Source organism: Myotis daubentonii, chromosome 6 (assembly GCF_963259705.1).
Source record: "Myotis daubentonii chromosome 6, mMyoDau2.1, whole genome shotgun sequence".
In the NCBI taxonomy this organism is placed as follows: domain Eukaryota; kingdom Metazoa; phylum Chordata; class Mammalia; order Chiroptera; family Vespertilionidae; genus Myotis; species Myotis daubentonii.
The window spans coordinates 20,799,008-20,812,869 of NC_081845.1; the positions used below are offsets into that span (position 1 = coordinate 20,799,008).

General features: G+C 39.5%; 1 protein-coding gene across 21 annotated transcripts in view; it reads right to left on the bottom strand.

The window, feature by feature from the left end:
• The window catches only part of EPB41L2 (erythrocyte membrane protein band 4.1 like 2), a 195,835-nt gene that overhangs the window by 64,284 nt on the left and 117,689 nt on the right, over positions 1-13,862 (bottom strand). For all 21 annotated transcript variants that reach the window (XR_009453399.1, XM_059700329.1, XM_059700326.1 and 18 more), the window contains exons 4-5: positions 9,659-9,763; positions 1,168-1,210 (exon numbers count right to left, since the gene is read on the bottom strand). Coding sequence is in view for 20 of the 21 variants with exons in the window: in XM_059700329.1 (XP_059556312.1) it covers positions 1,168-1,210; positions 9,659-9,763 (148 nt within the window). In the remaining variant the exon portion in view is untranslated. The remainder of the gene's footprint in view (positions 1-1,167; positions 1,211-9,658; positions 9,764-13,862) is intronic.

Consider the following 13,862-nt stretch of genomic DNA (forward strand, 5'->3'; position numbering starts at 1 on the left):
GACAGACAAATAGATAGATAGATAGACAGACAGACAGATATACTGAGAACAGAAAAGGGGGTTAGAAAAAGAGAGTAGAAATGATAGAAAAACTACCAAAGAGATTAATAATTTGAGAGAGAAAGGAAAGAAGTGAAGAAAAATGTGGAGAACCTAAAGTGGGACAGAAGGTAGGCGGGCAGGAACAGAAGGCTGGCTCCAGTGTTCTGATGTCAGGAACAGTAAAGGCAGGGAATGGAACCCAGGGCACAAAGGCCATTCTGCACTGGCACTCAGTTTCACTCCGGCCCACAGGCCCAGAGGCTCTAAGAAATCTATTCTCCTGCCTGAAAGTTCCAGCTGTTGTGGCTCCCTAACTTTTCTGCTTCAGTCACTCACCGACCCTGCAGTACATTAAGTACTGACTTCCTGTGAGAGGTTTCTCTGTGGGTAAGAATGTTTCTTGGCACAGATATGGCAAAGCCAGCCACAGGCCAGTCAACCTGCAGAGGCAGAACCCACAGAGGAAACTGAAGCCAGTTAGGATGGGACACTGAACGTCACTTTGGGAGTCCACAATGAGAACAAATGGGGAAACGGAAGAAAGGGCCAAGCAGGACTAATGACAAAACCAGACTCAAAGAGCACATTAAGTGGCACGTGGGACAAAGGAGTAGAGAAGGCAATGACCTTAGAGGACTGAAAAGATCCTTCTACACATTTTCTCCCCATAGTCCTCACTCCAGCACATCTACAAACAGTGTATCTATAAGCCTCTGGGTCAGAGATATGCTTATTTATTAAACTCATTATACACTTTCAAGATGAAGTGGATAAAGTAATAAATTTACCTGGGGTAAAATTTACATAGATAATAAAAGTTACAGAAAAGCAGCTTCTCATTCTTTTCTACAGAGAAAAAGGTCAGATATACTTCAAAGTGGTAGATACTGTGAGAAAACACTGAGGACTGTGAGTCTAGAACCTCTTGACAATACAGGAGTCCCTAAGCCCTGTATAAAGTAGTCATTATCCCAGAAAAATATCACTAGTAGCCTTCACTTCCCATAAGACACAAATGCAAAATAGAGCTGATCATTCTATGACTATCTTATTATTATAGTCCATAAACTTTTTTAAAGATAGATATAAAGATTAACTTCAAAGTATGATTATTTGAATACTCACTTCTCAGTTGTCTCTTTATTTGTTTTGCAGGATCTAGCCAGTTCTGCAGGAGAGGAAAAAAGTGGTTAATCAACCCATAAGAAATTTCCCAGAGTCCAAAATGGAACCATTTACAGTTCACATACTTATTTAAATGTAAATAGCCTATATAATAAAAGTGTAATATGCAAATCGACCAAATGGCAGAACGACCAGTTGGGGGGCGGGGCGGGGGGGGCGGGGCCAGTGAGCAGGCAGCACCAGGCCGGCCAAGGTGCGTGCCAGCAGGCAGAGGGAGGGAACAGCGACTGGGGGGGCAACCAGTGGTGGCAGAGGGGCGATGGGGGCGGCCGGCACTGTCCCCTGATCGGCCTGTCCAGTCGCCTCCCACAGAAGGAAGCCGGGGGGCAGTGGCGGGGTGATGGGGGCAGTGCCAACCCCTGATCGGCCAGCACAGTCACCTCCCACAGAGGGAGGCCAGACTGCAGCTTAGGCCTGCTCCCAGTAGGACAGCCCCTGAGGACTCCCGGACTGTGAGATGGCGCAGGCCGGGCTGAAGGACCGCCCCCCTCCCCAGTGCACAAATTTCCATGCACCGGGCCTCTAGTGTTTTAATAAAGTCCTATTAGAAGTAGCTTCCACCTATTAGCATTCCACTGGAGTAAGTACTGACTAGTATTTAAATATGTTATATATAAAATGTTACAACACTTTTAAGGTGAGTCTCTTGGGCTTCATTTTATGAGATATGAAATCAAACACCTATCCTAATGATGAGATAATATATCTACATACAGTCTTTTTCTTTTATTTCTAAATTACAGTTTACACTCAATATTATTTTGTATTCGTTTCCAGTGTACAGTATAGTGGTTAGGCACACACAGTCTTTAGTCTTTAAACTGCCAGGAAACAGTCCCTGTGGACACTGGAATGACAGCTCAACAACTGGCTCCAGCTCACGAAGAATAAAATGTGAACTGGGAACTATTAGTTAAGAGTATATATACTACGATCAAACACAATTATCTCAACTCCTAAAGCCAACTCCTCCTCCTCAAACTTTGTCTTTCCCTGCAACTATGTAATGCTATGGAGAATACTGTCAAACTGGAGCAGAAACTTTCCTTCCTGGTCTTCGTGTAGCATCCTGTTTAAACTTCATTCCAAGTTGGGAGTCATAATCATAAAAAAACTCTGTTTCTCTTTCCACTTACTACTTCCCTTTGAGAAAGTTAACATAAAAAGATTCTAGGAAACCATTATAACATCTTAAAGCTGAAAAGACCAAACTTGAACTACTGAGTTCAAGCAGCCTAAGGACATTAAATATTTGTTTTTCAAAGCTATAAGCAAAAGATCCATCTAAAAAAATTTATGTGTTTTTATTTTTTATACTTCTCCCACCTTATCCACAAGTCATTGTTAGAGTTACTTTATCTTCATTAACACAAGAGAACAAGTACATTTTTTGAGATACAGTAATTGAATTCAAATAATTGGCTGTATAATAAGTTTCATTCATTCTGTAAGTACCCCAAATAATACCTGTATTTAAACAGAATTTTATTTAGACACATAAAGCAAACAATTAAAATGTTTATTATGTAGAAAATAATAGCCTACTGTCTCAACAAGATATTGAATTAGTACAACAGACATTAACTTACAAAATAAGAAAGTAGTAACAACAGGATGCTTTGAAAGCAAAGCTGCACAGACCCCTGTGGGTTTCACTACACCTGTCACAGCTTGCGCTCAGGGCAGCAAGGACCCAACAAGGTGTGCATGGCTCTGTCCTAACACTGGTTATATTCAAACCTCTCAATAAAAAACTACCAGAGCTTGGTCTAGTTTCATATCACTGGTGTCCCAGCTGTGTGGCCCAATATGAGAAGGACCAGTGGAAACTAATGGTACCTCCAGTGTGACACTGAGGAAAGCTCTAATTCTCCTCTTAGAAAAGAGCCTGGCATTCAGTCTCCTTGGCCTGCAGCTGCTGTCCCAACAACAGCTGGCTCACAAATGGCCGGCTATGATGAGTGAACAAAAATGAGAAAAACACATCATTCAGTCTCTAGCCCAGACAGAGGAGAGACTGGGGGAGGGGCAAAGAAGGATCAAATGTGTTGGGGCATTTCATCCAAGGAAGTAACAACTACAGCAAAAAAAAAAAAAAACCAAACTGAACCAGAGTCGCCTAGTGCCAAAAAGAAAAAAAAAACATCCTTTAGAACATTAACACAGAGAAAGAGAGTGGAGGGGAAACTATGTAAAGACTGAGAAAGCCCCTCCTACACCTCCTGCTTCATTAGGTGACAGGTGATCTAGATGCTTTGCTACTGAAGAGAAAGGAAAAAAGCCTCTCTGTTCCAGGAGAAAGATGATAGAAGCAACATCATCTCCTGTGACCCCCAGAATAACTTAATGTCCCAGCCACTTGGCAACTTCCCTTCTCACCAGAAGACCAACCCCTTGTATGAATTACCTGACAGCTTCTGCACAGCATGGAGTCAATAGAGGTCTGTAGACTAGACCACGAGAGACAAGTTTCTATGCACCAGCCAGCCAAAGTCAGACTCGGTGTCATTCTCAGGCCACCTTCCACAACATTGCCAGCCACATTATTAAGACCCCTATCCAAAAACTAAGTGGGCAGAGTTTACCTTATGTGATCAAGTATGAGCAGCAGAAGTGATCCCTTCCATTCATTCACCTATCCCTTTGCTAAACAGGTATCCCCTTTGCTAAGCACACTCACTTCCATACTATAAGTTCTATTCCCACCAAGTTGTCCCCAGTACAACTTAGCAAGGGTCATGACAGACCATATTACTTGTATCCTCCATAACACAGTTTTAAGCAACCAGTAGTTACTAGATGTTGATTAACATCTGCCCATTGCTTGCTTCCTACCACCACCCTCCCAATGTTGTGGTCATTTTAAAAGACCACAGATTCTATTATTTCATCAATTTATTTTTATTTAAATAATGAAATCCAATGAATACTTAGATTATGAGTGGGATATAATTTTATGGCCTAGGAATAAAACTCATAAGTAAAAAAACAAAAATGACTTAATATGACTTTTGAAAGAAATACAAGCTTATTTAATAGACATAGAACTCTTTAACAAATAAATAATAAACTTCTTGGTTTTGACACATGAGGAGGAGGCTGGGTGGATCAAGAAGCAGACACAAAAAGGTGGAAAAAGTGAATGACACAAATGTACACACATCATTATAGATCAGTGGTTCTCAACCTTCGTAATGCCACGACCCTTTAATACAGTTCCTTATGTTGTGGTGACTGCCAACCATAAAATTATTTTCGTTGCTACTTCATAACTGTAATTTTGCTACTGTTATGAATCGTAATGTAAATATCTGATATGCAGGATGTATTTTCATTGTTGCAAATTGAACATAATTAAAGCATAGTGATTAATCACAAAAACAATATGTAATTATATATGTGTTTTCCGGTGGTCTTAGGCGACCCCTGTGAAAGGGTCGTTCAACCCCCAAAGGGGTCGCGACTCACAGGTTGAGAATGGCTGTTATAGATTATGATGCATCATTCTCATTTTTTAAAGATTTGGCTGCCACATTTATAGACTTTGGAATCAGAAATACATGGAGTCAAATTCTGGCTTTCCACCAACTTTTGTGTGAACTTGGGCTTATTCCTTGGCTTCTTTAAGCTTTAATTTCCTCAAGTGCAAGATGAGGATTATAACATCTACCTCATAGGATAGTTCTTTTCCTGAAGACCAATTACTTTGCCCAATGTCCTTAACAGATAAGTTCTTTTTGCAATGATAAAATTAAATCGACATCGAATTTTGGTATATATATCCCTTCTGGGGGGAGGGGGGGTTAACTAAAGAACTTATATGCATATATAGCCCATGGACATAGACAATAGTGTCCTGAGGGCCTGGGCGGGGGGGGGCGGAGTTGGATGGAGGGGGAAGTAGGGAGAAAATAGCTTTGCCTGTCTTGTCAGGTAGATGCCCAGCCTTCACTGGCTATATATTCTAATTGGTGACAGCTTCCTGCAGAAAGCCCTAGCATGTCACTGCTTCTGTGTTCCCACATCTAAGTGTTTCTCTGAACTCCTCCCTATCAGAGTCCCATTAGCAGTGTGAGTGTGCAGCTGCCTGTCCAGGGCCACTCACCACACTAGACCTAGATAACAACTCAAGAAACTATCCTCTAATTCCCCTTCAGACTGGATGCTGAGATCCCCAAGTTAGAAGTCTTCAAAATGCCTAGCCGTGTCTTCCTCACTTACGTTTGGTGCTTGTCAATTTGGCCATGTGAGAGAAATTAAATTTAACCCAACTCACACTGTAATACCAAATGTTAAAAGTGTAAGAGTAATTTTGCATCTCCCCTTAAGAAGTTACAGCACCAAAGCAGATCCCCTTTATTATACCTTTGCCTAAAGTAGATCTAAGAGAACACTACCCAATACTGGTGGTAAGCAGAACAGTTACAGGCTTTCTATATTACAGTGAATCATTCACTATGCATCTGGGAGAATGTGACTCAACTTTTGTCTGTGGTGTTATAAGGTGTAACTGGATTGAATAAAGACTTTTACTAATAGTTTATATCTGACCAAAAAAAAAAAAGGTTAATATTTGAGTTTTTAGTTCTAGTTGCTGGGGGAAAATAGCCTGGCTATGAGGCAAACACTTTAATCAATTTTCATAAAGTTAGCTGTGGATATCAACTACACTTCTAATAAACTCCTCTTTCAATATGGCTTGAAGCAAAATGACATCATAATCCAGGGCCAGATGCCAAACCTAATTAACATAAAAATTCAAGATAGTATTTTTCCCCTTTAAAGAAAGTCCAAATTTCTTATTGATGGTTCTATGTAGAAATGAATACGAGAACTTCATGGACTTGGAATTTCATATATAAAAGAGCAGTAACAAAGTGCTTGATTCCACATATTTTTAATGACATTTTCCATAGTAAAGTTTACACAAGAGTTCTCAAAAGAAATGAAAAAGTTCTAACACAAATAATGATAGATTTTCATACTTAGAGTAAATTGAAAGGCTTCCAACTCAAGGTCTCAACCATGAAAGACCCAACACAGTACTACACTAAATCAAAAGAAAGTTAAGATTTTTCTCTCCATGGAAACTTTTCACACAAATAACCATGGCTTTACCCTCACCTTTACTTTACAAAAAGGTGAAATGGCAAGTGACTGAAGTTTCTAAAAATACAGATGTTATTCAGTATGAAAAAGAAAGCAGTTTAAATTTCTGTATCCTATAGTATCCTATTGTTGAAACAGCATGAGTTTCAAAGAAAATTGGACTGAACTGAGTTGTTACAATGGTAATAATTTTCTGAGAAAAATAGGATACAATACAAATCTATGTTTGAAAAATAAGAGTACTTTTGCCTAGATGTCTTAAGGACTGAATTTTATCTACACAAGCAAGAAGGAATAGAAAAATTATACAATACTTGCCCTGGCCAGTGTTGCTCAGTGATTAGAGCATGGGCCCTCAAACCAAAGTGTCTCAGGTTCAATTTCTGGTTAACAGCAAGTACCTGGGTTGCAGGTTCGACCTTCCACCCGGGTTGGGGCATCTATGGAAGGCAGCCAATGGATGTGTCTCTCAAATCGATGTTTCTCTCTTTTTTTCTCTTCCTCCCTCCCTCTAACTCCCTCCCTCCCACTATCTGTAAAAATCGACAGAAGAAATGTTCTCAGGTGAGGATTAAAAAAAAAAAAAAACAGCAACAACAACAAAATTATACAATACAAAAATTATAAAAACAAACAGGTTATATATGAATAATTAAATATATTGCCAATTACATTTACACATTAATTTTCTAAAAAGTGAATATTTCAGAAAGGTCACCCACTGTTTATTCTCCCAATGCTCTAAAAGCCTAGATAACAAAGTGTATGACTAAATGTGTGAGCATTTTCATCTCCCATTTCATAAGAGAAACTCCAAAGTAAACAAGGAATTATGATCCTTATTTAGCATTAGCATTTTTTTGTTAATGAGAATACTATGGTGAACACCTCCAAGCTTAACCATATCTTAATATTCTCTGCCTTGATGACCTTAACTTCTTCACTTCAGCCATCCTTTTCATGACTCAGCACTTGGTCTTGTCATCACACAAAGCTCTCCACTTCATTAGGCCTCATCATCCCGTTCTCAGGTGCAATTATCCCCTCTCCTTTTAAGTTTTCTACCCATTTATTCCCACTGTACCTCCTCTTTAACTTCTTTGGTCTTTCATCCCTTGGCCCTAGCCAATTCTCCCAGCCTATCAGCCCATTTCAGCTTCAGTAATGTTCCTCCCTGACCCTGTGAATAATCAGCTTGATTACTCTCTCATCAGTATCTCCAGTTTTCTAAATCTTTTGTCTTCTTACCATAACCCCCATGAACATAGCCAACTTGGAACCACTTTAAAAATAAAATAATTTTTAATATATTTTTTATTGATTTTAGAGAGAAAGGGAGAGGGATAGAGCAATAGAAACACTGCTGAGAGAGACACATCGATCGGCTGCCTTCTGCACAACCACCCCCCACCAGGGATTGAGTCTAAAACCCAGGCATGTACCCTGACTGGGAATCAAACCCGGGACCTCTTGGTTCATGGGTCAATGCTCAACCACTAAGCCATACCAGCCAGGTGGGAACTCCTTTAATACTCCATTTCTCCACTATCATACCTAGGTTGCAGGTGGCAATTAGAGAAAAACATCAATATATATATATTATTTTGCCATCACAATTGTAAAATCTACAATCTCCACAGGACTGTCAACAGCAATCCACTTACTTGTTTTTAGTAGTCTGCCCCTCCTGGTGCTGGCAGATTCAGTATTTGGTGAGGGCCTGCTTCAAAAGAGTGGACAATGATAGCCAAATTCCCATCACTCTCTCTTTTGCAGCTTTGAGGGCCAACAGAAGGGCATGATTGGAAACATTATCAAAACCACCTTATAATGTAAAGCCTAAAAAGAGGGCCTAGTTTCTTTAGTCAAATGTCTAATATGTTATTACTTCTGAGAAAAATATTCTAAATAGAGGTCTAATAAGAACACCCACATACTATTCAGCAAGCAGGCATGCAATTTAATTGTCTTTACTTTAAATGTGGAATTACACCACAAATTACGTATCAAGGATTTAAAACTAAACAAGTTAAGAAAATTTAATGCATATATAATTATCATCCTTATATCCTGTTTTTCATTACCAGGACATATAAATACAAACAATGATGGCATGTGGGTAAATAAAAGTTATAGCCTATATTCATCTCCTAACTGTTCGGTTCTATTGACTATGATGTGAATGTTCCATATTAGAAAGGAACTCCTTTCACTGGGACAAAGTGCTCTGGGCATCCTCAGTCAGAATGTTCATAGTGTGTCTGTCCACCACCACCATCTACAGACTTAAAAGGGCTTCACTTTAGGTTGCAACCTTGGACCAAACCTTTACTCTTCTATACCCAATAGCTTCACCAGACCTAAGTCCTAAGACTGAGAAAGTGACATACTAAGAGATAAAGTCCTTTCTTAACAATGAGGAAAGTGTTAGAGGCTGAATGTTTGTACCCCACCCCCAAAATTCATATATTGAAACCTAATCCTCAATGAGAGAGTATTTGGAGGTGGGGCCTTTGGAGTTGATAGATCATGGAGGAAGAATCCTCATGAATGGGATTATATAAAGGAGGCTTCGGAGAACACCCTGACCCATCCACCATCTGAGGACACAACAAGAAGGCACTGTATGACCAGGAAGTGGGCCCTCACCAGACACTGAATCTGCTGGCACATTGATCTTGAACTTCCCAGCCCCCTAAGCTATAAGATGTACATGTCTGTTCTTTATAAGCCATCAGGTACTTTGTTAGAAAAGGCGGAACTAAGACAAAAGTCTACAGGTTAAGTCTGTGAATTGTCAGGACTGGTTAATTTTTCTCTCTTTAATTTACCTATGTAACTGGAAAGTCCTTAAGTTCCTTGAATTAGCATGAGTCATTATAGAACTCTTATGCTCCTACTTAGTATCTTGGGAAATTCCTGGAGCAGAAACAATCTCTACACATTTCTGATGTCAGGCAGACACCTCCATAGGATCAATAAGAAGGGAATATGCTAAGTGACTTGACTACCACACTCCCAGTCCCCTTAGCCCCGCCAGGGCCAGCCGAGGCTTGCGCTGCCGGCAGTGGCAGCAGCAGAGGTGTGATGGGAGCATCGTCTTCCCCTGATCACTGGTCACCTCCCACCCCTGAGGGCTCCCGGACTATGAGAGGGGGCAGGTCAGGCTGAGGGACACCCCCGCCCTGTGCACAAATTTCGTGCACCGGGCCTCTAGTGTCATAATAAAAACATGTTGTTTTAAAGCTAAATTTTACACTAATAAAAAAAAAATTACAGTATTTTTCTAAGACAATATAGAAAAACCTGAAATTTCACTTACTTTCTGCTCAGGGTTTTCCTGAAACGAAAGTCCGAAGTAGTCCTTCTCCAAGAGGTTGAGATGTTCACACACTTTGTCAAATAATACTTGTCCCTTAGCACGTTTCTGAGGAAAAAGAAATAGTATCTTTACATTTCAAGCAGCAAGATTCCATGAGTACTATAAATAAAGGGCATCATGTTAAATAACATTATTTAGCTTAAAGTAGTATATTTGTTTTCTGACCTTTTATAACAATACAGAGCATAAATTCTAAAATGAATGCATGATCAGACAGAAGCGCTATGCTTTACTGATGCTCTATAGAAATGTAAAAGGACTAAAAAGTAAAGTGCTAAGAGTTCATTTATTTTTAAAATGTATAAAAATATGCCCAAACTGATTCCCTCAGTTCCTCAACATGGCTCATGTCATATCTACAAGGTATACTTCCCTCCAGGAAAATCATTAGCATTACTACTCAATGTATCCTAACACAATTTATCCTATTAGATGGGCTGGGCTGTAGGTGTGATTTTCGTTCTGTGATATGTGCAGAATAAAATTTTTTCTCATTATAAGATATGCTCTTTCTCAAGAATGATACAGCATTCACTCTTTAGAACAAAGTTTTAAAATATTATGTAATGAGACCAGGACAATGAATCAGCTGCCCCTATGGATATAACATATTTTTGTCTTGGTTTGTGTTTTGTTTTTTAATTTAAGAAGCTGCTATCAACAGAGATGTAAAGGCCTTTGACAGCCACAGAAGAAAGCTCATTGTCTAATCAATGGCAAAATATAAAGTGGTGACTCATTTCCAATTAAGATGCACACCCCTGGGAATGCCCAACTGCTAGGTCAGGTCGCAGGCCTCCTGCCGCTGCAATGATGTAAGCAGCCACTGGACTGCAAGTGAAAAATGAACAAGCCATCATACTTTTTCATCCTCGAGATGAATGTCCTCCCACTATAAAAATGTATGCTTGTAAATTCATACAGTGTGTGAAAATTAATGTTTCCCACACATGTATCTATAAAAATACAGTAAGATATAAAAGACACTTTAATTTCAAGTTAGTATGACTGTGATAAGAAGTTTCAAAAGATAGTTTTCACAGAAACTCAATTCAAGGGCTTGTTTCTCTCTGCTACCCTTTTCTTCCTCCTCCTTGTGGGAGCAGAGGTAAGAAATTCTTGCCAGAAAGGCTTGCAAAGGAGAATCTGAAACTTTTATTATTAAACCTTTTATAGTAACACTAGTGTTCCAATGCACAGATTCGTGCACATTGAAAGGAAATTAATTAGAAGAAATACTTTAATATTGCCATTCGCCCTTTCTCAATAATAGAAGTGTCAACCAAATTCATGATCAACAATGACAGATCGAAACACACATGTTCAATTGGCGCCAACAAGAGCTTTATATTTATTGTGCATGTGTGAGTCAGCTTAGCCTTTTATAGATATAGAATAAGCTTGCTTAATTAGACCTGCTTTCTGATTTAGCTGAACTTTTTCCAGCCCAGTGAAGCACCCCAACTTCTCTTCCAGGTAATTGTCAGCAACACAGCAGTAAATATTAACACGAAGCAGATTATTATTATAGATCATGAAGGGAGAACAAAGGGTAAAATATTTAACTGCAGCAGTATTTGACTATATCCTGCGCAGTGAGAAAACCTAAAGTCATTTTCAAGGTCCACCATTTCTTACTTCTTTTCATTCAGGTCAAGTTTCTAAACGTTCTAAATCTCCATTTTCTGGCTAATGAAAAGAAAATAGAATTCTAAAGAGTCTCCTATCTACCTAATCCAGGACTTCTGTGAGGATCAAATGAGATGAGGCACATGAAAATGCTTCACAAACATTTCGTTAAACTGTAAAATGTTTGCACCTGGCTATAAAGCAAGTTGGGTTCCTGGGCTGAACTCCAAGGAGGCTAGTAGCTAGGAAGAGGAAGCCAGGTGTTCCTACATGTCGTCATTACCCGGCACCCACAGCAACCTTTTTTGGGCTGGGCTGGGCTGGGCTGGGGGCTGCATTTTGCACCATGGGGTCTTGGCAGCGTTGGCTGTGATTTGGAGGGGTGTCCCTCTGGGGTGGTGGTGGGGCCTGTGTCTCATTTGGGGGAAGCCGAATGTTGATTTGTCGGCGCCAGGTCTGTGGTGCCATTAATTTTTAAATGGCCAGTGTGCGTCATGGCAGTTCCTGCATTGAGCATCTGCCTCCTGGTGGTCAGTGCGCGTCATAGCTACCGGTCGAATGGATGGACACTTAGCCTTTTATATATATAGATTTCTTTAAAAAAATAGATTATATCAAATAGTAGAGAAAAGAGGAAGAAAGCCACAGATTACATTATCTCAAGATCCAGATAATTATATTACTAAATATATTTAAGATAGATGTTTTTACTAGAGGCCAGGTGCGCAGATTCATGCACCTGTGGGGTCCCTCAGCCTGGCCTGGCCTGGCCTGGCCTGTGGACATCCCTCGAGGGCCCCCAGATTGCGAGAAGGTGCAGGCCAGGCTGAGGGACCCTATCGGTGCACAATCAGGGCCGGGGAGGGAGAGTGGGAAGGCCCCAGGGCATGTCCAGCCCATCTCACACAGTCCCAACTGGCAGGACCCCAGCAGCAAGCTAACCTACCAGTTGGAGAGTCTGCCCCCTGGTGGTCAGTGCGCATATTAGCGACTGGTCGAACAGTCAAACGGTCAGACACCTAGTATATTAGGCTTTTATTATATAGGATATGTCCACATATTTAAAGTGCATACAATTTATAGAAAAGTAAATACCAGTATTGGGATCTGGATTCCAAAAACCGAAGTTCTGATTGCATTTCCATTATTTGCAACAGGGATGGGAAACCTTTTTCTGCCAAGGGCTATTTTGGCTATTTATAACATCATTCATGTGCCATACAAAATTATCAACTTAAAAAGTAGCCTGCTATATTTGGTAACACTTAATTAACTTACGCCTAGTACCTTGGCAAGGCCAGACCAAATGATTTTGAGGGCCTTATATGGCCCGAGGGCTGGACATTCCCCACCCATGATTTACAAGCTATGTGACCAGGGACAAGATACAATTTCCAACTGCCTCAATCTGCACATTCATGAAAGGAGGATAAGGAATCTACCACAAAGGGTGTGGTGACAACTAAATGAGTGGTAATACATACAGAGCCTAGAACACTGTGTGGCAAATAGTAAGTGCTTAATCAATATTGGCTCCTATTATTTATAAGCTATGGGTTTTATAACATGAAAAATGACTAATTTCATTTATATGAAACTTTGCTTTAAGCTTTTAAAATGAAAGGTTCTGAATTTTATTATTTGATCTACATGCAATTATTAATCTATATAATTGAAACCCTGAGTTTAGAATATTTTAAATTAATTTTGTGAGAAGGTGGCTCAAATCATGACAGTTACTTTCTTAAATGTGCAGTAAGATCCACTGTCTCTTCTTTATAGGAGCTGGGAGTAGATGTGAGATTTGGTTGCAAATAATAACAAACAATATTTTAAAGGCAATCAATAATCTACGATAGAATTTGCTTTCTCTCACATTAATTTCAACAGCACTGCTCACTCCTGAATCTCCAGTGAGAAGACTGCCCAACACAAGTGCTAGAAAAAAACGAAACCTGTTGAATCAACTAAAAAAACTGTACGTAACATACTTTAAACGAGGTGACATTTAACCCACTGAGGCTCCTAATGACTGACCATAACTATAATTTCAGCTCCAGCTGTGTATTTAGGAACTTTACTTATCTGAGATGATAAAGGGAGCAAACTATTATAGCTCCTGCCACATTTATCTACTTAGGTATCACCCACTATGCATTTATTAAGAAATATAAATGAGTCACAGGGAACATTTTATCTACTATAAGGAACACTAACAACTCAATGGAAGCTTATAAGAAGTTGATCTTTAATCAGAGTTCTCAAATAAACTTATCATTTCTATGAAACCTGACTATAAATGACAACTACTTTCAAATAAGCCAACTACTGAAATTAAGCAGCTGCAGGCATCATGAAGAAATGTGACAGTCTAAAGGAGATTCACACTATTTCATTTGGTTATGATGCCATTTGAAATTAGGGTAAAAAGACATTTAAGACAACTGATGTCTTAAAATTTAAACAACAGTTCAAAGAAACATTCCAACATTGGTGTAAAGTCAATTTTTGTTAA